The sequence below is a fragment of the Delphinapterus leucas genome, chromosome 1 (assembly GCF_059928025.1).
Source record: "Delphinapterus leucas isolate spDelLeu-1000000601 "Yukka" chromosome 1, BTC_Dleu_Yukka2, whole genome shotgun sequence".
NCBI lineage: Eukaryota > Metazoa > Chordata > Mammalia > Artiodactyla > Monodontidae > Delphinapterus > Delphinapterus leucas.
This window is the reverse complement of record NC_143129.1, coordinates 61,946,329-61,972,693: the sequence shown is the minus strand read 5'-3', so window position 1 is coordinate 61,972,693 and position 26,365 is coordinate 61,946,329. Positions and strand designations below refer to the sequence as shown.

Sequence of the window (26,365 nt, the reverse complement as noted above, 5' to 3'; positions counted from 1 at the left end):
TCTTGAGCATCCATGAATTTTGGTATCCTGGGGGCACAGGGGAGTGGGGTAGAGGGCAATCCTGGAACCAATCCTCCTCAGGTACCAACGGATAACTATTTATGCTGGAACAGCCAGGTAGTTTCCAAAATTTAATATTAGAATCATTGGCTTTAAATATTAATACAGTTTGGAACTAAAGAAGGAACAGATCAGTGGCACTGAGAAGGGTCCAGAAGTAGATGTTTCAAGTCAGTGGAGGAAAGTAAAATTGTTTAATATGTGTCTTTAGTAAAACTGGTGATTTGGGGAAAAAATAAACTCTTTAAACAGATGGAATTCCCAACTGATAAATAAATTAAACCTAAAAAATTAAATTCTAAAAGTACTAGAAGAAAGCATTAGTAGGCTGGGGGTAAAAACGGCCTTTCTAAGCAGGGTATAACCCAGAAGCCATATAGAAAGATTAATAAATTTGATTGCATAAAAATTAAATATTGTTCAACCAAAAAAGTACCATAAACTAAATTAGGTAATGCCAAACTCAGAAAACCTATTTTGTTCATATGTGTCAGAAAAAACACTAATTCCCATAAGACTCATACAAATTCAATGAGAAAAACCATAAAAAAATACATTAGAAAAATAGGCAAAGGATATGAATAAGCGATGTGTAAAAAAGATATTCAGGTATAAAATAAACATATGAAAGGATACTCACCATTACACATAACTAAAGAAATATACATCAAAACATTTCTTAACCTATCAGATTGGAAAAATAATTTTTAAGCTTTATTTGAAAAAAATTCCAATGTATAAAAAGTTGTAGGAAAAAGAAAACTTTCATGTTCCCTTTACCAAGATTCACCAGTTGTTAACATTTTGACACATTTTCTTTATAATTTTGTCCTTATTATATAAATATTTTTCTTTCAACAATTTGAGAGTGTACTGCATACATCATATTCCTTTACTCCTGAATGCTTCAATGTATATAATCCCTTATTGGTCGTATCATTTGCAAATATTTTCTCCCATTCAGTATGTTGTCTTTTTGTTTTGTCGATGGTTTCCTTTGGCATGCAAAGGCTTTTAAGTGTAATTAGGTCCCATGTGTTTATTTTTGCTTTTATTTCCTTTACTTTAGGAGACGCATCCAAAACAATATTGCTGCGATTGTGTCAAAGAGTGTTCTGCCTGTGTTTTCCTCTAGGAGTTTCATAGTATCTGGTCTTACATTTAGGTCTTTAATCATTTTGAGGGGTTTTTAAAATTTTTTTTTCAAAAGCAGCCAGTTTAATTCATAGTAGTATTCATAGAACTTTTGTGGGGGTGGTTGTTTATTTTTTAAATTTTTATTGAAATATAGTTGACTTACAATGTTGTGTTAGTTTCAGATGTACAGTAAAATGATTCAGTTATTCTTTTTTACATTCTCTTCCATTGTAAGTTATTACAAGATATTGAGTATAGTTTCCTGTGCTAGACAGTAGGTCCTTGTTGGTTATCTATTTTATATATAGTAGTATGTATATTTGAATCCCAAACTCCTAATTCTTTTGAGTTTATTTTTCAGAGAATGTTCTAATTCTCTTTTATGTAGCTGTCCAGTCTTCCCAGCACCACTTATTGAAGAGACTGTCCTTTCTCCATTGTATATTCTTGCCTCCTTTGTTGTAGATTAATTGACTATAAGGGCGTGGGTTTATATCTGGCCTTTCTGTCCTGTCCCATTGATATATGTGTCTGTTTTTGTGCAAGTATCATACTGTTTTGATTACTGTAGCTCTGTAGGATAATCTGAAGTTAGGGAGCATGATTCCTCCAGCTCTGTTCTTTTTTCTCCAGATTGTTTTGGCTATTCGGGGTCTTTTGTGTTCCCATACAAATTTTTAAATTATTTGTTCTAGTTCTGTGGAAAATGCCATTGGTCATTTGATAGGGGTCGCATTGACTCTGTAGATTACCTTGGGTAGTGCGGTAATTTTAACAATATTGATTCTTCCAATCCAAGAACACAGTATATCTTTCCATCTGTTTGTGTTGTGTTCAGTTTCTTTCATCAGCATCTTACAGTTTGCAGAGTACAGATCTTTTGCCTTCCCAGGTAGGTTTATCACTAGGTATTTTATTCTTTTCAATGTGATGATAAATGGGATTGTTTCCTTAATTCCTCCTTCTGATACTTCATATTAGTGGACAGAAATGCAACAGATTTTTGTATATTAATTTTGTACCTGCAACTTTACCAAATTCTTTGGTGAGTTCTAGTAGTTTTCTGGAGGCATCTTTAGGATTTTCTATGTATAGTATCATGTCATCTGCAAACAATGACAGTTTTACTTCTTCTTTTCCAATTCGGGTTCCATTTATTTCTTTTTCTTCTCCGATTGCTGTGGCAAGGACTTCCAAAACTATGTTGAATAAAAGTGGTGAGAGACTTGGTGGCACAGTGGTTAAGAATCTGCCTGCCACTGCAGGGGACACGGTTTGATCCCTGGTCCAGGAAGATCCCACATGCCACAGAGCAACTAAGCCCACTACTAAGCAACTAAGTTGCACCACAGCTACTGAGCCTGCGCTCTAGAGCCCACGTGCCACAACTACTGAAGCCCGCGTGCCTAGAGCCCATGCTCCGCAACAAGAGAAGCCACCACAATGAGAAGCCTGTGCACCACAATGAAGAGTAGCCGCTGCTCGCCACAACTAGAGAAAAGCCCATGCAGCAATGAAGACCCAACGCAGCCAAAAAAAAATAAAAAAAAAAGTGGTGAGAGAGGGCATCCTTGTCTTGTTCCTGATTTTAGAGGAAACGCTTTCAGCTTTTCACCATTGAGGGTGTTGTTAGCTGTGGGTTTCTCATGTATGTAGCCTTTACTATACTGACGTATGTTCCCTCTATGCCCACTTTCTGGAGAGTTTTTATTTTATCATAAATGGATGTTGAATTTTATCAAAAGCTTTTTCTGCATCTTTTGAGATGATCGTATGGTTTTTATTCTTCAGTTTGTTAACATGGTTTATCACATTAATTTGCAGATATTTAAAAATCCTTGCATCCCTAGGATAAATCTCACTTGATCATGGTGTATGATCCTTTTAATGTACTGTTGGATTCAGTTCGCTAGTATTATTTTGTTGAGGATTTTTGCATCTGTGTTCATCAGTGATATTGGCCTGTAATTTTCTTTTTGTGTGTGATATCTTTGTCTGGTTTTGGTGTCAGGCATCAGCCATCAGGTATGATGGCTTCATAGAAGAGTTTAGAAGTGTTCTTTCCTCTGCAATTTTTTGGAATAGGATAGGTGTTAAGTCATCTCTAAATGTTTGGTAGAATTCACCTGTGAAGCTCTTTGGTCCTGGACTTTTGTTTGTTGGGAGTTTTAAAATTACTGATTCAATTTCAGTACTGTTTCAATTTCTGTTTCTTCCTGGTTCAGTCTTGGGAGATTGTACCTTACTAAGAATTTGTCCATTTCATCTAGGTTGTGCATTTTATTGGCATAGAGTCGTTCATAGTAGTCTCCATGATCCTTTGTATTTCTGTGGTGTCAGCTGTAACTTCTCCTTTTTCATTTCTGATTTTATTGACTTGGCCCTCTCCCTTTTTTTCTCTCTCTCTCTTTTTTAATTGAAGTGTAGTTGATTAACAATGTTGTATTAGTTTCTGCTGTACAGCAAAGTGATTCAGTCTATATATATATATCAATTTTATATATCTACATATTCAGTTCTTTATGAGATTCTCTTTCATTTTGGTTATTACAAGATACTGAATGTAGTTCCCTGTGCTATACCATAGCACCTTGTCGTTTATCTAGTTTATATATAGTAGGGTATATCTGTTAATCCCAAACTCCTAATTTATCCCTTCCCCATCCTTTCCACTTTGGTAACCATACATTTGTTTCCTATGTCTGTGAGTCTGTTTCTGTTTTGTAAATAAGTTCATTTGTATCATTTTTTTAGATTCCACATATAAGTGTTATCATATAATATTTGTCTTTGTCTGGCTTACTTCACTTAGTATGATAATCTCTAGATGCACCCATGTTACTGCAAATGGCATTATTTCGTTCGTTTTTATGGCTGAGTAATATTCCATTATATATAATGGAATATATATAATATAGGGTATACATACATATTATATATATACACCATATCTTCTTTATCCATTCATCTGTTGATGGACACTTAGGTTGCTTCCATGTCTTGGCTATTGTAAATAGTGCAGCTCTGAACATAGGGGTGCATGTGTCTTTTTGAATTAGAGTTTCTGTCTTTTCTGAATATATGCCCAGGAGTAGGATTGCTGGATCGTATGGTAACTCTATTTTTAGTTTATTAAGGAACCTCCATACTCTCCATAGTGGCTGCATCAGTTTACATTCCCACCAACAATGTAGGAGGGTTCCCTTTTCTCCACATCCTCTCCAGCATTTATTATTTGTAGACCTTTTAATGATGGCCATTCTGACCATTGTTATGATACCTCATTGTAGTTTTGGTTTGCATTTCTCATTAGCAGTGTGGATATCTTTTCATGTGCCTGTTGGCCATCTGTATGTCTTTGTTGGAGAAATATTTATTTCGGTCTAATGCCTACTTTTTTTTTTTTTATTTTTTGTGGTACACGGGCCTCTCACTGCTGTGGCCTCTCCCGTTGCGGAGCACAGGCTCCAGACGCACAGGCTCAGCGGCCATGGCTCAGGGCCCAGCCGCCCCGCGGCATGTGGGATCTTCCTGGACCGGGGCACGAACCTGTGTCCCCTGCATCAGCAGGTGGACTCTCAACCACTGCGCCACCAGGGAAGCCCTGCCTACTTTTTGATCGGGTTGTTTGTTTTTTTGATATTGACCTGTATGAGCCGTTTGTATATTTTGGAAATTAAGCCCTTGCCAGTTGCATCATTTGCAAATATTTTCTCCCATTCTGTAGGTTGTCTTTCTGTTTTGTTTATGGTCTCCTTTGCTGTGCAAAAGCTTGGAAGTTTGATTAGGTCAATTTGTTTATTTTTGTTTTTATTTCTATGGCCTTGGGAGACTGACCTAAAAAAATATTTGTACGATTTATATCAGAGAATGTTTTGCCTGTAATCTCTTCTAGGAGTTTTATGGTGTCATGTCTTACGTTTAAGTCTTTAAGCCATTTTGAATTTATTTTTGTGTATGGTGTGAGGGTGTGTTCTAACTTCACTGATTTACTTGTGGGTGTCCAACTTTTCCAACACCACTTGCTGAAGAGACTGTCTTTTTCCCATCGTATATTTTTGCCTCCTTTGTCGAAGATTAATTGACCATAGCTGTGCGGGTTTATTTCTAGACCCTCTGTTCTGTTCCATTGATCCATATGTCTGTTTTTGTGCCAATACCAATATAGTTTTGGTATATTGTTATATATATTGGTATATATAGTTTTGATATATTGGTATATATACCAATATAGTTTTTCTGAAATCTGGGAGGGTTATGCCTCCAACTTTGCTCTTTTCCTCAGGATTGCTTTGGCAGTTCTAGATCCTCTGTAGTTCCTTATATTTATATGTTTTATGATTATTTTTTCTAGTTTTGTGGAAAATGCCATTGGTATTTTGATAGGGATCACATTAAATCTGTAGCTTCCATTGGGTAGTATGGCCATTTTAACAATATTAATTCTTCCAAGAGCATGGGATATCTTTCCATTTCTTTGAATCGTCTTCAGTTTCCTTTATTAATGTTTTATACTTCTCAGCATGTAAGTCTTTCACCTCGTTGGTCAGGTTTATTTCTAAATATTTTATTATTTTTTTGATGTTATTTTCAAAGGGATTTTTTTAAACTTTTTTTTTCTGATATTTCATTGTTAGTGTAAAGAAATGCAAGATTTCTGTATGTTAATCCTGTATCCTGCTACCTTGCTGAATTTGTTTATCAGTTCTAGTAGTTTTTGTGTGGAGTCTTTAGGTTTTTGTATATATAGTAACATGTCATCTGCATATAATGACAATTTTACCTCTTCTGATTTGGATACCTTTTATTTCTTTTTCTTGTCTCGTTGCTGTGGCTAGGACTTCCAATACTATGTTGAATAAAAGTGGCAAGAGTGGGCATCCTTATCTTGTTCCAGATTTTAGCAGGAAGGCTTTCAGCTTTTCAGTGTTGAGAATTACGTTGGCTGTGAGTTTTTCATAAATAGCTTTTATTATGCTGAGATATGTTCCCTCTGCACTCACTTTGGTGAGAGTTTTTATCAAGAATGGGCGTTGAATTTTGTCAAATAGTTTTTCTGCATCTACTGAGATGATCATGTGGTTTTCATCTTTTGTTGATCTGGTGTATCACATTGATTGATTTGCTGAACCACTCTTATGACCCTGGGATGAATCTAACTTCATCATGATATATGACCCTTTTTATGTGTTGCTGGATTTGGTTTGCTAATGTTTTGTTGAAGATTTTGGCATCTATATTCGTCAAAGATATTGGCCTGTAATTTTCTTTTTTGGTAGTGTCTTTGTCTAGTTTTGGTATCAAGGTGATGACAGTTTCATAGAATGACTTTGGGAGTGTTCTGTCCCCCTTAATCTTCTGGAAGAGTTTAAGAAGGATTGTTATAAGTTCTTTTTATGTTTGGTAGAATTCCCCAGAGAAGCCATCCAGTCCTGGACTTTTGTCTGCAGGGAATTTTTGGTTTGGGGCTTTTTTTTTCCCTTTTGTTTTGTTTTTAAGTTACAGATTCTATTTAAATTCCAGTGATTGGTCTGTTCAAGTCATCTATTTCTTCTTTTTTTAAAATTAATTAATTTCTTTTTGGCTGCATTGGGTCTTTGTTGCTGCACACGGGCTTCTCATCGCAGTGGCTTCTCTTGTTGCAGAGCACGAGCTCTAGGCGCGCGGGCTTCAGTAGTTGTGGCACATGGGCTCAGTAGTTGTGGCTCGCAGGCTCAGTAGTTGTGGTGCACGGGCTTAGTTGCTCCGTGGCATGTGGGATCTTTCCAGACCAGGGCTCGAACCCATGTCCCCTGCATTGGCAGGCTGATTCTTAACCACTGCACTACCAGGGAAGCCACATCTATTTCCTTTTGATTCAGTTTTGATGGGCTGTACGTTTCTAGAAACTTGTCCATTTCCTCTAGGTTGTCCAACTTGTTGGCATATAATTGTTCATATTTTTTCTTATGATTTTTTGTATTTTTGCAACGTCAGTTGTTATTTTTCCCTTTCATTTCGTATTTTGTTCATTTAGGACCTCTCTCTTTTCTTCTTGGTGAGCCTGGCCAGAGGTTTATTGATTTTGTTTATCCTTTCAAAAAACCAGCTCTTAGTTTTATTTGTTTTTTCTGCTGGTTTTTTTTAATCTCTCTTTTATTTATTTCCTCTCTGGTCTTTATTGTTTCCCTCCTTCAGCTGACTTTAGGTTTTGCTTGTTCTTCTTTTCTAATTCTTTTAGGTGGTAGGTTAGGTTTTTTATTTGAGATTTTTCTTATTTTTGAGGAAGGCCTGTATTGCTATGAACTTCCCTCTTAGGACTGCTTTTGCTGCCTCCATAGATTTTGTATGGTTGTGTTTTCATTGTCATTTGTGTCAAGATATTTTTTAATTTCCTTTTTTGTTTCATTGTTGACTCATTGGTTTTTTAGTAGCATGTATTTTCGTCTCCATATAATCTTTTTTTTTTCATTTCTCATTCTGTGGTTGATTTCTAGCTTCATACTGTGTGGTCAGAAAAGAGCCTTGAAATAATTTCTATACTCTTAAATGTGTTAAGAGTTGTTCTGGGGCTTCCCTGGTGGCGCAGTGGTTGAGAGTCCGCCTGCCAATAGAGGGAACACAGGTTCGTGCCCCGGTCCGGGAAGATCCCACATGCCGCGGAGCGCCTGGGCCCGTGAGCCATGGCCGCTGAGCCTCTGCGTCCGGAGCCTGTGCTCCACAACGGGTGAGGCCACAACAGTGAGAGACCTCCGTACCAAAAAAAAAAAAAAAAAAGAGTTGTTTTGTTTCCTAGTATGTGGTCTTTCCTAGAGAATGTCCCATGTGTGCTTGAAAACAATGTGTATTCTGGGTTTTTTTGGATGTAATGTCTTGAAGATATTAATTAAATCTAACTGTTCTATTGTGTCATGTAGGGTCTCCACTGCCTTATTGATTTTCTGTTTGGAAGATCTGTCCATTGATGTCAGTGAGATGTTAAAGTCTCCTACTTTTGTATTCCCATCATTTTCTCCCTTTATGTCTGTTAGTATTTGTTTTATGTATTTAGGTGCTCATATATTGGGGACATGTATATTAACGAGTATAACGTCTTCTTCTTGTATTGATCCTTTTATCATTATATGATGTTCTTCTTTATCTTTCTTTATGGCCTTTGTTTTAAAGTCTATTTTGTCTGATATGAGTATTGCTACCCCTGCTTTCTTGTCATTTCCATTTGCCTGAAGTATCTTTTTCCATGTGTGTGTCCTTCACCCTAAAGTGAGTCTCTTATAGGCAGCATATTGTAGGCTCTCATGTTATTATCCAATCTGCCACTCTTTGTCTTTTGATTGGAGCATTTAGTCCATGACATTTGGGGTAATTACTGATATATATGTATTTATTGCCCTTTTAAAGCTTATTTTCCAGTTGATTTTGTATTTCTTCTCTATTCCTTTCTTTTTCTTTTCCTTTTATGTGTGATGGTTTTCTTTTCTATTATGCTTGAGTTCTCTTCTTTTTCCTTTTTTGGAATCTACTGTATGTTTTTGATTTGTGGTTACCCTGCTTTTCAAGTATGCTAACCCATTACTAGATCTACTTGCTTTAGACTGATAATCACATAATCTCAAACACAGTCTAAAAAAAAATCTACATTTTCTTACTTCCCTCCCCTACATTTTATCATTTTGATGTCCTATTTTACATCTTCATGTTTATCCTTTTGCTGTTTATTGTAATTGTAATTGCTTTCACAAAATATTTTGATTTTTTAAAAAAAACCTCTGTACTGGTAAGTGATCTACAATCCTTTTATATATTTGCTTTTCCTATTGTGATTTTTTCTTTCCTATAGATTCTTTTTTCTTTTCTATTTGGAGAAGACCTTTCAATATGTCTTTCAGGAAAGGTTTAGTATTGCTGTATCCTTTTAGTTTTTGCTTGTCTGAGAAATTCTTTATCTCTCCTTCTATTCTAAATGATAATCTTTCTGGGTAGATTTTCCTAGGTTGAACGTTTTTCCCTTTCATGACTTAGAATATATCTTGCTGCTCCCTTCCACCATGCAGCATTTCTGTAGAGAATTCAGCTGATAGCCTTATGGGGATTCCCTTGTAACTGACTTTTTGTTTTTCTACATCTGCAACTTTTGCCATTTTAGTTATAATATGTCTTGGTGTAGGTCTATTTGGGTTCCTCTTGTTTGGGACCCTCTGTGCTTCCTGTACCTGGATATTTATTTCTTTCTTTAGGTTTGGGAAGCTTTCAGCCATAATTTCTCCAGAGAGATTTTTTTATCCCCTTTTCTCTTTCTTCTCCTTCTGGGATCCCTGTTATGCCTAGTTGGCATACTTTGTATTATCCCATAGGTCTCGTATGTTGTTTTCATTTTTTTTCATTTGTCTTTCTGTCTGTTATTCTTATTCGGTGATTTCCATTATTCTGTCTTCCAGATCATTCATTCTTTCTTCTGTATTATTTAGTTTGCTATTTCTTATTGCCTTTAGCTCAATTTTCATCTCAGCATTTAAGTTGTCTAATTTTGATTGGCTCCTCTTCAAAGTTTCTTGTTACAGTGATCTTCATTTCTATCAATAGCCTTTCTTAATTCCTTCTGCATTTTTATTACCTCCTTTTTGAACTCAGAGTCTAGTAGACTGGAGAGATCTGTTTCATTGTTCTTTTGGGCATTTTCTCTTGTTCTTTTAATTGGGAGTAGTTCCTACCTCTTCATTTTACTTATATTTCTCTATGAATTTAGGAGAAACAGTTATCTACTGTGGTCTTGAAAAGCTGTTTTTGTACACAGGGAACATCCCTGTGTAGCCTGCATGAATCTAATATTTTTGATGTAAGGGCTGTTTTTGATATGGATGCCTACCATGTCTTTCCTCAGGGAGTGCTGGTTGTTATGCCCTTGATTGGGGGTGTGATTGGTGTTGTGGTGACCAGAGCCTGCACTGGATGTCACATCCCTGTTGGCGGCAGGGTCGGCTCCCCAATTGTTGGAATAGAAGCCCCTAGAATCGGTTCTAAGCTGTGGTGTGAGATAAGCTGGACTGGAGCACTGTCACTGGGAAAGGAGCTAATGAGTATTCCTCTGCAGGAGCTGTTCACCAAGACATTTACTCTTTGACATTGCCTGTCACCCCTTGTGCACATTCACAAAGTACAGTGTTGTTGGCACTGCCCTCAGCCCCACCTTAGTTGTGGGAACATGGGCAATCAAGTCCCTCAGGCACTGTGTTCACAAAGCCGCCAGTGCAAATCCACTGAAACTGCAACACCCAGACCTGCCGTAGTTGCACACCTTGACCCGTCTGGGAGTGCTGGGAATCAGCCCATATCCCAGCCCTGCCTCCGCATGTGCACACCCACAAAGTCCACTGCTTCTAATGCCTGACCTGCCCCAGACGAGGGAGCAACAGTAATCCACTTGCATGTCCCACAGGCACTTCGCTCACAAAACTGTCAGCTGCATAAATTCACCAGAGTCACGCCCCTGCCGGCAACTGGATCAGATTTGAGCCCCGCCTGTGTGTGGGCAACCCACCAATGCTTGCTTATAGCAGCAGAGTTGTGTCCGTCATGAGCACACTGAGAATGAGGATGCTATGATGAGGCCATGCCCCTCCCTTTGTGTGCAAGTTGATAATGGAGCTCCTGTGACAGACCCGGGCTCTGTCCTGCCCACACCCCAAGTTGTGGCCCACACCACACTACATGACCTTCAGGCTGTCTCCACACAGCCAAACCAAGTCCTTTTCTCAGATCTTTCTGTTGAAGCCCAAGTTGCAGCACGCAGCCACTGTACACACCAGCAGGAGTGTGTCTTGGGCTGAGAAGTACACCACGGTGTCCAGGACTCTCTGTGCTGGTCTCTCTCTAGCCTACCTGCCACAAGCCAGCCACTGCACTCTCCTCTGAGCCTCTGAAGCTTCCTTTCTGTCCCAGCTGATCTCCCAGTAGGTAAAGGAGGTTCCAGGGTGAGCGAACCTTTCCCCTTTCACAGCTCCCTCCCAGGGGCACAGGTCCCATCTCAATTCCCTTTATTTATTTTCCTTTCCTCCTGCCTGGTTACATGTTGATCTTTTCTTGCAGCTTTGGTTGTATGAGATCTTCTGCTAGTGTTCAGTAGGTATTCTGTAATAACTGTTCACATGTAATGTATTTTGATTAATTTGTGGGAAGAGATGAGCTGCATGTCCTTCTATTCCACCATGTTGATCTCCCCTCCCTTTTTTTCTTGATGAGTCTGGCTAAAGGTTTATCAGTTTTGTTTATCTTTTCAAAGAACCAGATTTTAGTTTCATTGTTATTTTCTTTTTTTTTTTTTAACTCTCTAATTCATTTATTTGTGCTCTGATTTATGATTTCTTTCCTTACACTAACTTTGGGTTTTGTTTGTTCTTCTTTCTCTAGTTCCTTTAGGTGTGAGGTTAGGTTGTTTTTTGAGATTTTTCTTGTTTCCTGAGGTAAGCTTGTATCGCTGTAAATTTCTCTCTTAGAACTGTTTATGCTGTGTCCCATAGGTTTTGGATCTTTCTGTTTTCATTTCTCTCTAGGTATATTTTAATTTCCTCTATGATTTATTTCTTCAGTGATCCATTGGTTATTTAGTAGCATATTGTTTAGCCTCCATGTGTTTGTGTTTTTTGCAGTTTTTTTTCTTGTAATTGATTTCTAGTCTCATAGTGTTGTGGTCACAAAAGATGCATGACATGATTTCACTTTTCTTAAATTTACTGAAGCTTGTTTTGTGGCCTAGCATGTGATCTACCCTGGAGAATGTTCCATGTGCACTTGAAAAGAATGTGTTTTTTGCTGCTTTCAGATAGAATGCTCTGTATATATCAGTGAAATCCATTTGGTCTAATGTGTTATTTAAGGCCTATGTTTCTTTGTTGATTTTCTATCTGGATCATCTGCCCATTGTTTTAAGTGGGGTGTTAAAGTCCCCTACTATTATTGTATTACTGTTGATTTCTCCTTTTATGTCTGTTAATATTTGACATATATATTTGGGTGTATATATATTTACAATTGTTATATCTTCTTGGATTGATCCTTTGATCATTATATAGTGTCTGTCTTTGTCTCTTGTAACAGTCTTTATTTTAAAGTCTGTTTTGTCTGATATAAGTATTGCTACTCCATCTTTCTTTTATTTCCAGTTGCATGGAATATATTTTTCCATCCCCTCACTTTGATTCTGTATGTGTCTCTAGATCTGAAGTGAGTCTCTTGTAGGCAGCACATATGCAGGTCTTGTTTTTGTATCCATTCAGCCAGTCTATGTCTTTTGGTTGAGCCTTTAGCCCATTTACACTTAAGATTATTATCGGTGTGTATGTTGCGATTGCCATTTTGTTAATTGTTTTGGATTTGTTTTTGTAGGTCTTTTTTTCCCCTTTCTTATTCTTTTGTTCTCTTCTGTTGTGGATTCCTTTTTCTTTTTTGTGTGTATATCTATTATAGAGTTTTGGTTTGCAGTTACCATGAGGTTTTTGTATAGCAGTCTATATATAAACACGGTTGTTTTAACTTGCTGATCTCTTAATTTCAGATGTATTCTAAATACCCTGAATTTGTACTATCCTCCCCTCATAGTTACTATTTTTGATGTCATATTTTACATCTAATTGTTTTGTGTATCCCTTAACTGCATATTGTGGATACAGATGATTTTACTGCTTTGGTCTTTTTTTAAAAATAAATTTATTTATTTATTTTTGGCTGCATTGGGTCTTTGTTGCTGCGTGCAGGCTTTCTCTAGTTGCAGCCAGCAGGGACTACTCTTTGTTGAGGTGTGCAGGCTTCTTGTTGTGGTGGCTTCTCTTGTTGGAGTGCACGGGCTCTAGGGTGCGTGGGCTTCAATAGTTGTGGCACATCGGTTCATGGGCTTTAGAGTGCAGGCTCAGTAGTTGTGGTACACAGGCTTAGTTGATCCATGGCACGTGGGATCTTCCCAGAGCGGGGGTTGAACCTGTGTCCGCTGCGTTGGCAGGTGGATTCTTAACCATTGAGCCATCAGGGAAGTCCCTACTTTTGTCTTTTAACCTCCCTACTTGCTTTGTGTGTGGGTGATTTCCTACCTTTACTGTATGTTTGCCTTTACCGGTGAGCTTTTTCATTTCATAATTTTCTTGTTTCTATTTGTGGCCTTTTCTTTTTCACCTAATGAAGTTCCTTTAACAATTTATTGACTGGAGACCTATTAATGCATCTTTCATTACCTGAACATTATTGACCAGAGGCGTATCAATATGTTTTTAGAGAGTGATATAATTAACATCACCATGTGAAGTTGTTAGAGCTTAAAATTGATCAAGGGTTCATTTTACAACTTATGATTGTTTTTATTCACATTTTGCTTTGTTAGGTTTTTGTTCCAACCTTGTGTATGTTATAAACGCAAGTTCATTACCATAAAAATTTTTTAAATGACTCATCACAAAATTTGAATGAAGAAGAATTTTTCAGTGAATTTTATGCAGATACTTTCTCCGACTGTCCAAATGACATATATCCTAGTGTGTTAGAAGATGATAGTTCCTCAGAATATAGTTCTGATTCAGACGATGTGAATATTAGACCAACAAAAAGACAAAAAGAAACCTTAGTGATTGATTCTGATACAGAAAGTGAAAATGAAACTCATGGTTCTGGAAAATGCTCCTTTGCTTCTACAGACGAGTGTATTGAAGACAACATTTCATGAAAATTAGAAGACTTTACAGGTGTGTCAGGTGTAACTGTTGAATGTAATATCCCGCAAAGTGTTAGTGAAATAACAGAACTAATTTTTGGTAACGACTTTTTCGAGTTGGTCACTTCTCAAACTTGTATCACCAACAGAATGAAAAATCATATAAAAAGTATGAGAAGGCTTTAAAATGGACTGATGTAATCAATAGTGACATGAAGAAGATTCTTGGATTATTAATTTTGATGGGACAAATAAGAAAGTCACACTGGAAAGAATATTGATCGACTGATCCCTTACGTGAAGTACATATCTTTCCAAAGATTATCATGAGAAGAAGGTTCGAACAAATGATGACATTTTTTCACTTTAATGATAAATCAGAAACTCCACTTCCTGCAGACAGAATTTCAAAAGTTAAGCCTCTCTTGGATTATTTTCTACCAAAATTTCAGTCGATCTTTATACCCAAACAAGAGCTATCACTTGATGAGGCAATGATAAAGTGGAGAGGACGACTCAGATTCAAAACGTATAATTCCAGAAAACTTACAAAATATGGAGTTTTGCTCAGGATGGTTAGCTAAAGTGAAACTGGGTATACATGCAAACTTGAAATTTAAACAGGTGAAGGAAAGAAACTGCAAGAAACAAAATTATCAGTCATACAACTTTATCTTGGTTCATGGCACCATATTTACCAAGACAATTATTACAACAGTGTGTCCACATCTGAAATATTGTTGAAAAATAAAACCAGAGTTTGTGGGACTATAAGAGAGAATCATGGTCTACCAAACCAATTAAAGGAGAAATTTTAAAAAGTCTACAGAGGGGAGAAATGACATTCTTATGGAAGGGAGAAGTGATTCTTCTTACATGGAAAGACAAGAGGCTAGTCCGCATGGTGACAGCTATTCATGAAGACTCCACAGCATCTACAGGAAAGGAAGACAGGAGGACTGGCCATCAGATAACTAAGCCCACTTGTATACTAGAGTATAATAAATATATGAAAGGAGTTGATTGATCTGATCTATATCTGGCAAACTTCAGTATCCTCTGGAAAACTCGAAAACGGTATAAGAAAGTGGGTTTCTATTTGAGTAATTACAGTTTATTCAATGTGTTTAAAGTTTATTGTAGCCTTAATGCACAGAATAAAATGACTTACAAGCAATTTTTGTCAGCAGTAGCTAGAGAATGGGTAACTGAGCATTCTGATGAATGTAGTGGTAGTCCCACACCTGGTCCTTCTTGTGGCATTTCTAAAAGAAATTTGTCACCTTGTCAACTATCAGGTAAAATAAAAGAACATATTCTAGAGATAATAATACCAACAGGACTAAAAAATAAATAAAAATGCCGCCAGAAAGTGTAAGTCTGCTCTTCCAGGGGAAAGCACAGTGAAACACAGTATATTTGTAAGAGATGTTCTTTTCCCCTGCACAGAGGTTCCTGCTATATTGCCCATCACACTCTAATGAAATATTAGAATGCTTTAGTAAGATATGTACAAAGTTTCAAATAAATACATTAAGTGCAAAAAAAGTTGATATTTACTCAAATGCAGGTGTTTCAATATTCACTTATATAGCAAATCACTGGCCACAGGTGTTAGTTTCTGCAAAAATCCCCCGGTCAATAATGTGTCAACATTTGTCATAAAGCTAATTTGGTGGTGCTGAACTCTTAGATTTTGCTTGTCTTTAAAGCTTTTGATTTCTCCATCAAATCTGAATGAAAGCCTTGCTGGTGGAGTATTCTTGGTTGTAGGTTTTTCCTTTTCATCACTTTAAATATATTGTACCACTCCCTTCTGGCCAGCAGAGTTTCTGCCGAAAAATCAGCTGATAGCCTTATGGGAGTTCCCTCGTATGTTATTTGTTGCTTTTCCCTTGTTGCTTTTAATATTCTCTCTTTATCTTTAATTTTCGTCACTTTGATTACAGTGTATCTTGGTGTGTTCCTCTTTGGGTTTATCCTGTGTGGGACTCTCTGAGCTTACTGAATTTGGGTGATGGTTTCCTTTCCCAGGTTAGGGAAGTTTTCAGCTAGCATGTCTTCAAATATATTCTCAGGCCCTTTCTTTCTCTCTCCTTCTTCAGGGACCTCTGTAATGCAAATATTATTGCACTTGATGTTGTTCCAGAGATCTCTTAAATTGTCCTCATTTCTTTTCATTCTTTGTTCTTTTTTCTGTTCAACAGCAGTGATTTCCACTACTCTATCTTCCAGCTCACTGATCCGTTCCTTTGTATCATTTAGTCTGCTACTGATTCCTTCTAGAGTGTTTTTCATTTCATTTATTGTATTCTTCATCTCTGTTTTGTTCTTCTTTATATTTTTCTTTATATTTTCAATCTTAACCACTGGAGCACCAGGGAAGTCTCATAAGTAAAGTTGTCTTTTAAAAAAACTTCTGACTTCTCATTCTGTGCATCCATTCTTCTCCTGCGTTCTTTGATCTTTATGATCATTACTCTGAACTCTTTCTCAGGTAGATTGCTTTTCCCCACTTCACTTAGTTCTTCTGGGGTTTTATCTTGTTCTTCCATCTGCAATATATTCTTCTGCCACCTCATTTTGTCTAAGTTGGTATTTTATTTTTATGTATGTGGTGTGTTAGTTACATTTCTCAACCTTGAAGAAGTGCCCTACTCTAGGAGACGTCCTTTGCATCCCAGCAGTACACTCCCCTCTTGTCACCCAAGCTGTATGCTCTAGGGGTTCCCTGTAAGAGGGCTGTGTGGGTCCTTCTGTTGTGAAGGGCTGACTATGTGTGTGGACTGTTAGGCTTGGTTGGCCCCTAGTCCAGTTGGTTGCCAAGCTCTGCCTTGTGTTGATGCTGCTGGCTGCTGTTTAGTAGGGCATGGTCCCAAGGCAGATGATTGCAGAACCTAGGGGGCCCCAGGGTTATGGTTCACTGGTGGGTGGAGTCAGGGTCCCAAAGACCCTGGGGCCATTGCCCACCCAGTGGTGGGTAAAGCCAGATTCTGGGGCTAGTGCCAGACTACCAGAAGACAGAGCTGGCTCCTGGAGTCTGCTGTAGGGCCCAGGGATCCCCGAGCTCATTTCAGATTATTGGGGAATATGGGGGCATTTCCTGACACAGTTGGGTATGGGTCCACAGTGTCCCAAACCTTGCATTGGCCTGCTAGTGGGCAGGGCCAGGTCCCAGCTGATTCCAGGGTATGGTCTGGCCTGCTGTTGGTGTACTCGATCTACAGGCTACAGGATCATAGTTTTCTTGCCTCTGGTGTCTGCCTCCTGATGGGTGAGGCTGGTCTAGAAGCTAGTGCAGTCTTGTTGGTGGGAAGGGCTGGTGCCTGCCCAGTGGTGGGTGGAGCTGGGCCTTGGCCCTCTGGTGGGCAGAGCTGTGTCTAGGGGCGTGTTTAGAGAGAGCCATGGGCTCAGGAAGTCTTTAGGCAGCTGATGGATAGGGCTGTGTCCCTGCCCACTTAGTTGTTTGGCCCAAGGCATCCCAGCACTGGCACCCACAGGCTATTGGGTGGGGCCAGGTCTTGTTGCTAATGAGCCAAGATAGCAACTGCCAGTAGCATTGTTCACACATTTGAATGTTCCCCAGTAGGTCTGCCACCAGTGTCTATGTCCCCAGGGTGAGCCACTGTCACCACCCCCCCACCTCTCTAGGAGACTCTCCAAGACCAGCAGGTACGTCTGGCAGAGGCTCCTATCAAATTACTGCTTTTTCCCTGGGTCCCAGTGCACGTGCAATTTTTGTGTGCACGCTTTAAGAGTGAAGTCTCTATTTCCCCCAGTCCTGTGGGGCTCCTGCAATTAAGCCCCGCTGGCCTTCAAAACCAAATGCTCTGGGGGTTCTTCTTCCCAGTGCCTTACTCCTGGCCTAGGGAGTCTGACATGGAGCTCAGAACTCTCACTCCTTTGGGAGAACCTCTGCAATATGATGATTCTCCAGTTTGTTGGTTGCCCTCCTAGAGCTATGGGATTTTTTTTTCTTTTTTTTTTCTGCACTGCACGCCTTGTGGGATCTTAGTTCCCCAACAAGGGATTGGACCTGGGCCCTCGGCAGTGAAAGTGCAGAGTCCTAACCACTGGACCACCAGGGAATTCCCTGGGCTATGGGGTTTGATTATATCACGAGTCTGCCCCTCCTGTCAGTCTTGTTGTGGTTCCTTCTTTATATCTTTAGTTGTAGAAGATCTTTTCTAGTAGGTTCCAGTCTTCTTCATCGATGGTTCTTCTGCAGATTTTGGTGTGCTCATGAGAGGAGGTGAGCTCGGGGTCTTTCTGCTTGGCCATCTTGGCTACTCTCCCCTCTTAGCTCTTTTATATTCTTATTTTTTGTCCACATATGTTAGTCTCTTATTATTAATGTGTTTCTATCTATTACCCCTTGCATTATCTGTAGTTATATTTGTTGTCACTATGTTGCTTGATGATTATATAATCCTTTTGTATCTTACTTATAAATTGTAACTTTTAGCTTTGTAAAGTGTCCTCCTTTGTCAGATTCAATTATTTTGTTCTCTGAATTCTATTTTGTTTGATATCTGGCTTTCTGTTCCTGTTTTCTTATTGTTTTCAGTTGCTTGATGTATCTTTGCCCATCCCTTTACTTTTAGTCTTTTTGCATCATGATGTTTTAGGTATTTTTCTTGAATTGGGTTTTGCTTTATGAGCCAGTTTGAAAATCTTTTTCTTTAAATAGGCAGTTAAAACCCACTTGTATGTATTGCTATGACTGATATGTTTGTTCTCAACTCTGTTATATTATATTTTTGTAAATAGTATCTGATTTAGTTGTTTTTACTCTATTTCTCTGTATAGTGTCTTCTTTGCTTTTCATTTTAATATCTATTAGTATATAGGAAGGTTTGTATTTTTGTTCCAGTGGTTACTTTTGTAAACTAGAAAAAAAGAAGAGCAAATTAAACCCAAAGTAGAAGGAACAAAGTATAAAGGATGAAGCAAAAATCAATGGTACTTTGAAAAATATTGATGAACCTCTAGCTGTACTGATAAGGAAAAAACGGAGAGAAGATACAAATTACCAGTATCAGAAATAAAAGAGAGGACATCACTTCAAATCCCTCAGACATTAAAAAGGACAATAAGGGAATATCATGAGCAATGTTTTGCCAATAAATTCAACAACATGAAATTGACAAATTGTTTGAAAAACACAAATTACAAAAACTTAAGAAACAGAAAACCAGAATAACCCTATATCTGTGAAAGAAATTTTAAACCAATGATTTAAAAACCTTCCCACAAAAAAAGACACCAGTCCCAGAAGGTGAATTCTATCGAACATTTAAGAAAGAAATAATACTAATCCTATACCAAATCTTTCAGAAAAAAGTGGTGGAGGTTGCCAAACAAGGTCAAAATCACCCTGATGTCAGAAACACAGACACTAAAATAAAACTACAGATCATTATCTCTCACGAATTTAGATGAGAAAGTCCTTAATACAATATTATTAAATTGATTCCAACAAAATATAAAAAGAGGAATACACCATAACTAAATGGAGTTTATACTTCATTAAAATTAATTATTGAGTCAGTATTTTATAGTCACAATTTCTCATTCAGAGTAACTCCTTCACACTTCTTTAACAGATTTGACTCTTAACTTCATTCCACTATTTTTAAATATCAAATCCATTCTCCAAAAAATAAAGATTTGCCATCATTTAGGATTTCCAAAATAATTTGCCAAAGTCATTGGACCCCAGATTAAGAAATCCCTGCAGTTCTAACCCTGCCTCCAAAGTCAACTGATATATTGAAATCCCAGTGAGGAAACCTTACCCTTGATCATGGACTAGAATGGTTCTGTGTAGATGCAAAGAAAGTTACCATTTGGGGCTGAAAACTTGTGATTCATTTAAGTTATTTTCGAACTTAAATCTATATTTAATTTCCTTCTATTTTATTAGGCATAACTTAATTCATACAGTGTTACGCTTGCTCATAAATTTAAATTTTTTCTTTCAACTCAACATCACTGAATTCACCATTCATTTCTGTTACAACTCTAGAATACTTTCCTTATTCATTCTTATTGTTTTCAGCTTTATTCATTCTTCAGATTCTATCTACATTTATCTGAAGAAACTAAAAGTAAGCACATTACCATAATAGTGTGGGACTTAAAATTAGATCTTCTGCAAACTCTTATTTTAAAAGCGGGTATTTTAAAGCATTATTTTCTTAACCTGGTTGTTTGGTTCAAGGATAGAATTCAGTGCTAGATTTGCCCTAATGGTAGATCATTAACATCTTTTTCTTGTTGATGGAAAAAAGAGAAGTGACGTTTTAATCAGACTTTGTTCATCAAAAATATTATGTTTACTCTTTGCTCTTAGTGCCAAAAAACATTTTCTCACACAGATGTTTGTGTCTTCTTGCCATCTTGGTGTTCCTTGATATTTATATATTTGTTTTATAATCACTAAATTGGGGAAAAAATTTATACTCTGACAAGATCCTAAAAGAATGTTAACGTACTTCACAAAGATTTACAATACCACTTGTCTTAAGTAAAGAAATCAGAGTAAAAAGAAAATAAGAGGAAAGAAAGATACAACTATGGCTAAAATTTTGTATGCCGTGAAGGCCAGCATACTTCATTTGGAGCTAGGCCCCAAATCTGGCTCTTGACTTTATAGCCCCCAACATAAGGCTGTCAGATAAAATACAGGATGGCCAGTTGAATTTGTTTCAGATGAACAACAAATAGTTTTTAGTATAAATATGCCCTGTACTCTTATTTGCTAAATCCAACAACCCTGCCACAGAGAGTACAATGCAGGCATTCTAACTAAGTGACCTGGCTAAGCAACCTCACCTAAAATTTAAAGGTTTCCTATTTCATTCCTGAACCCCAGAAAGTCTCTCACTCAGATGATATGAAGACTTGTGCCATAAAACTCAAAGTACTCATTAGTGTTTTCTACTATAAGTACAGATGACTTTATAGCCCTTAACTTTTATTTTGAGATTTGCATTTTTTCTAATGTACTTGGGGGAGAATTCTTAATCACATATTCAAATTGTTATGGCTTATCTCGTTTCCTGCTAAATATTCTGACTTTTTGATGAGCATGAAAATAACCCTGTCCCGAGAGAATACATCGTCTGCATCAGAGGTTGCATGGTGGGAATTTGAGCTCTTAAACCATATCCTTCCTACACTAACAGACATCACATGTAGCATACTCTTCTGAAGGGGAGAACAAACCACATGGAGTATAGCAGTGACCATCTCCCTTCTCTGCATTGCACCTTGTCCCTTTTACTCTACATACCGATGACAAGCTTTACAAGATTTTGGGATTAGTGGCTGGACTGCACAGCAATGTTGCCATTTCATCTGCATTCTGACAATGCCCTAAAGCCTTGGGTACAGATAAATAATTAGTGTGTTTGTAGTTTCATATATATATACGAGAATATGAACATATCAGAGCGGTTTGGTCCTCAGAGGGGTTTTCCTGGGTCTAATGCTCTCATCGTTATGTTCATTCTTGCTTGTAGAAATGCTGACATGCTCATTCTTTTTTCAAACTGGCCCCTTGGGTGTTTCTGCCCCAGACATTGCCCTTTCAGCAACTAACCTTCCTCTGAAAGCTTTTCCTGATTTTTTTTTATATGCCTCTTATATTTCTGGGAGTTCTAATTTGGTATAGTTAGTTTAGTTTATTTTGAATATAAATTTTTATCTTCATACTTCATTTTGGAAAAAAAGTATCATTTTTCTTAAATTGCTTAAATCACAAATTATTATTTTTCCTAAGTTTTAATTGTGCCCTCTGTATTCTATGTTCCCTTTTTAAAAATTAATAAACTTTGTGTTTTTAGAGCAGTTTTAGGTTCCCAGCAAAATTGAGCAGAAAGTACAGTTCCCATGTATCCTGTCTCCACACACACATAACCTCTCCCAATATCAACATCTTGCACCAGAGAAGTACATTTGTTACAACTAATGAACCTACCTTGACATATTATTATCACCCAAAGGGTGATAATACATTAGGGTTACGTTAGGGTTACATTAGGGTTCACTCTTGGTGTACATTCTATGAGTTAATACATTAGGTTACATTAGGGTTCACTCTTGGTGTACATTCTATGAGTTTTAACGCATGTATAATGATATGTATCCACCATTGTAGTATGATATGTATCCACCATTGTAGTATGATATGTATCCACCATTGTAGTATGATATGTATCCACCATTGTAGTATCATACAGGATAGTTTCATTGTCCTAAAAATCCTCTGTGCTCCACCTATCTCTGTTTTCTTTTTAAACTTTTCTTGTTCTCTGGTACTATTTTGAACTTCAGCTCCATTGTGGAATAGAGTTTTGCCCTACAACCCTGAAGAAAAATATTAAAACAATCAAATCTGATCAGAGTTCTTTTTTTTTCTTACTGAACTTCAAACAGGTGATGGAAAGTGAAGAGTTCATGTTGCTTCCAGCCAATCAACTCATTGATATAATATCTAGTGATGAACTAAATGTTCGCAGTGAAGAACAGGTGTTCAATGCAGTGATGGCCTGGGTTAAATACAGTATTCAAGAAAGACGTCCTCAGTTACCCCAGGTATGATGGAAATGCTTCTTTAAGTAGCTGTTTTGTACTGGATGAAATAATATGTATTTGACTTGCAGAAAAGAAACAATCTTCACTAGCCTTCATATTAGACTGTAAAAAAGACCATCTCTTTCCAAATAATCAAGGAGATAAGTGTTAAGAAGCATTTTAAGCGTTTATCATTATGAACTTTTTGCTCCTTCTTCTGTTTTGCATCAACTCTAGGTTTGGGCCATAGCACAAATCAGAACTTAAATGATACAAAATGAACAAGAGAGAGCAAGGATAGCAATTATCATGCTTCCCTTCCCTATGGCTTGGAAATCCCACCACAGTTTGAAGAGTAAAGAATTAAATGGGTCATAAGTGGTCCCTAAATGAAATATTTAATGTTCTTGTTATTATGATGATAGTCCTTAGCAATTTAATGGGATATTCTTCTAGATTGTTAATTACAGCCATGTGAGCTAATTATAGAAGAGCTTATAGCAACATACTTCTGAAAGCATGAAGTAGCATTCTAAAGTGATATTAGTGTGCTTTCAATTTTCTGATTATTCTAATTACTGAATTGGTTGTTAGAATAAATTTAGTATTTATGCCTTCCCTCCATCTTCATTGTTTATTAGTTAGATCAATTAATTAATCCAATTAGATCTCAAAATAGTTGGAAACACAGTAGGGAGCATGGGTTATGTATTCTCTTAAATATCTTGCAGATGGGAGTTTGTGCCTTTAATAGTGTTTATTATCTCATAGGTGCTGCAGCATGTTCGTTTGCCTTTGCTTAGTCCCAAGTTTCTGGTGGGTACTGTAGGCTCTGATCCCCTCATCAAAAGTGATGAAGAATGCAGGTATGAATGACCCTGGATGGGAAAAATCAACAACCAAACATTCCTGTCCTCTCCTAATTTCCTTATTTATATTGCTTCCTAAATATTGTGTTTTTTAGTGCTGAAATCAAGGCAGTATTTAAGTGGTTTTTCTTCTGGGCTAGGGTCAAAAGGAGATGGAAAAAGAGATGACTGAACTTACAGTATTCCATTCCATTAGTTTTTTTATGTGTGGTATTTATTGGTGTAGAAGTGGCAATAAAGAGGTAGATTTCTAAGATTTAATGCAAGCTTGAGTTTGAAGAGGCAGTTCTCTGCTAATACCTTTTCTTGAGATAAATAATGCTCTTGACTCCATCAAAAAAGTGTATGAGGAGCACTTTTTCATTCCATCACATATGCCTAGTTAGGGAATAGGATCAGCCTTGCTTTCTGAGATCGTGGACAGAGTTAAAGGTCTACTACACCCCTAAAGTAGCTATGGAAAGATTTCCACTAGAGCTTGATGAAGCAGTTTCATAATGTTTTTTTGACTGAAAGAAACTCTAAATGCTTTTACATGACAAACAAACAGAACACCTACTTTATTGGGCTATCTCTGTACTATATACAAAATTTAATAAACTACTTTTCCACTTGACAGATTTTAAGGTTCAGTTTCAAATCTTAAACCATATGGTGTTTTTAACTATTGTTTCCCAGCATGTTCCATATATAAAAATGAAAGAGTGAGTCAGGACTCTCTTTAAACTATACCAACCTTTGGATCTCCTTTTGTGACTAAAGAAACTTGTTCTAGAATCAGGAATCTCTAGAACAGAGATAGGACATATAGATTCATTTGCATTTCTTCTATAATCTGAAGTGTGTTCCTTTAATAGGAGATGTTAGAGGGGGTTTTAGGTGTTTACCTTTTAAACTTAAAGACAAGTGGCAATTCCCCCAAAATATTTATAACAGCAGAAGGAAAACCACATGAACTATGGCTGCTGAAATCTGAAGAAACAATACAAAGGTGCCCCTCTCCCATAAAATAGAAATTGGATTGTACTGATTCCAATGCAGAAATTAAAGATACTTCTAAAGTCACTTTTAAAAGAAGCCTGTTCCTGATATCCTGACCTTATTATTTACTAGCTGTGTGACCTTATTCAAGTTACTTAAACCTCTTTCTGGTACAGTTACTTTATCTATAAAATAGGGATAATAACAGTACCTATTCCACAGGGCTGTGGTGGAGATTAAATGAGTTAATATGTATTAAGCCCTTATTATTGTTACTGTTAATTTTGTGTTGGCCACTAAGTATTAGCTCTATAGTACTCTTTCTAGGAACCCTCGAACAACTTAATTAAAAACCAGTAATTAGGAGATCACAGTCTTTGTTTTTAGCTGAGGAAGCTAGAAAAAGTTCTTGGCCATCAGCTTGGGATTTTGGGGGAGTTTTGTTTGTTTTTGTTTTTAGCATAAATAAACTCAGATGAGGCCTTAGCAAAGCCATATACTGGAAGTACATTACTGGGTCATGCCTGGGACTGGTCCAGCAGGAATAAATTACTCGATGTAATATAAAGTAAATAGAGAAATGAAAATATAGTGTAATTTAGGAAACACTTTCAGAATTGAGAAAGAACAGAGTGACAGATTGAATTTGCACTAGTCACACATTGAATCACTCAAAGGACTCAAGTGAAATAAGTACATAAATAGTTTGAGTTAGGATATTATATTTAACAAGTGTAATTACTAGGTTCTTATAAAGTACCTTAATAGAAAAAAAAAAAAAAAACTGTGTTCATCCTCAGTAGACTTGTTGAGAATAAACTATTCATACAGTACTAGATAGAAAATTAATATTAAATGACAATAGTGTTTCTTTTTAGCAATCCAATTTTTGACCTAGTTTTGTTACTTTAATCTAGCAAATATCTAGTGTCATGGCTGATGTGCTACTTTGCCAGTATCCTGCAAAATCTAGTAAAATTCATTAGAAAGCAGTAACTATGCAGGCTGATAATTAACTTGTAATTTTTAGTTTCCCATAAGTTATTGTTAGCATCAAGCATGTTGAGTTTTAGGCTAAATTTGCGGTAAGATATGAAGTCATGATGGAAATACCAATCAATTCACAGCTCACAGTGTGACTGGCATCATTGCTCTCATGTTTGTTACCTTTTTAATGTTGGCTGGCATTCATGATTTGGTTTGATTTATGCTTGCTCCCCTTTGCCATCTTACATATTCCTTAACCATATTGGGATTTGACTAACAATATTATTTAGACATTTGGAATAACGGCAGAATTTTTCCACAGAGACTTGGTAGATGAGGCTAAAAACTATCTTCTATTGCCTCAAGAACGACCACTAATGCAAGGACCAAGGACAAGACCACGGAAACCTATTCGATGTGGAGAAGTACTCTTTGCAGGTTTGGATCTTAATACACTGTGACTAAACTGAATATTTTCCCACTTGAGAGACTGTCATTTGAGTATCCTTTGGTCGGTTGTGATATCTGTAAGAAATGCATAATAATTTATGATGTGGACTTCCCTGGTGGTCCAGTGGTCAAGACTCTGTGCTTCCACTGCCTGGGGCACAGGTTCAGTCCCTCGTTGGGGAATTAAGAACCAGCATGCTGTGCAGCACATAGCCAAAAAAATAAAATATATTTTTTTAATTGTAAAAAAAAAATGTTCACACCTTTTAAAAACAAACAAAAAATAACTTATGATGTATCTTGACTCTTAACTCATGATCCAACACTGGTGCTCTCCAAAAGAGTGCTGCATTTTTATATAAATCTAAAAATGTCATGCAGTGGATGTTTTGTTATAATAAATCATATGCGTGAATTTTATATTCCAGTGTGCCAGTCACCTCATAATTACATGGAACTGTCAAGAAACATTACCTTACATTAAACAGTTACACTGTTTCCTAGCTCTCCTGAGCTAGACTGAGCCCAAGACATCCTGCTGTATCATTCTGCTCCCACTGTCTGCCCCTAAATATCTGAGAACTTTCAATCTTAGATATTTCACTTCTGTGCACATAAATTCAGCTCT

The 26,365-nt window shown here is 37.1% G+C and overlaps 2 protein-coding genes across 8 annotated transcripts in view; one reads left to right on the top strand and one right to left on the bottom strand.

Annotated features, from left to right (window-relative positions):
* Positions 1-26,365, bottom strand: part of CENPL (centromere protein L) — a 104,937-nt gene that overhangs the window by 5,225 nt on the left and 73,347 nt on the right. For all 5 annotated transcript variants that reach the window (XM_089910968.1, XM_089910980.1, XM_089910970.1 and 2 more), the window contains one exon: positions 1-26,365. This exon is cut by the window's left edge and continues 5,225 nt beyond it; it is cut by the window's right edge. The gene's annotated coding sequence lies outside the window, so the exon portion shown is untranslated.
* Positions 1-26,365, top strand: part of KLHL20 (kelch like family member 20) — a 78,490-nt gene that overhangs the window by 18,104 nt on the left and 34,021 nt on the right. For all 3 annotated transcript variants that reach the window (XM_022565225.2, XM_089910921.1, XM_022565227.3), the window contains 3 exons: positions 22,313-22,471; positions 23,222-23,316; positions 25,610-25,725. In XM_022565225.2, coding sequence (XP_022420933.1) covers positions 22,313-22,471; positions 23,222-23,316; positions 25,610-25,725 — 370 coding nt within the window. The remainder of the gene's footprint in view (positions 1-22,312; positions 22,472-23,221; positions 23,317-25,609; positions 25,726-26,365) is intronic.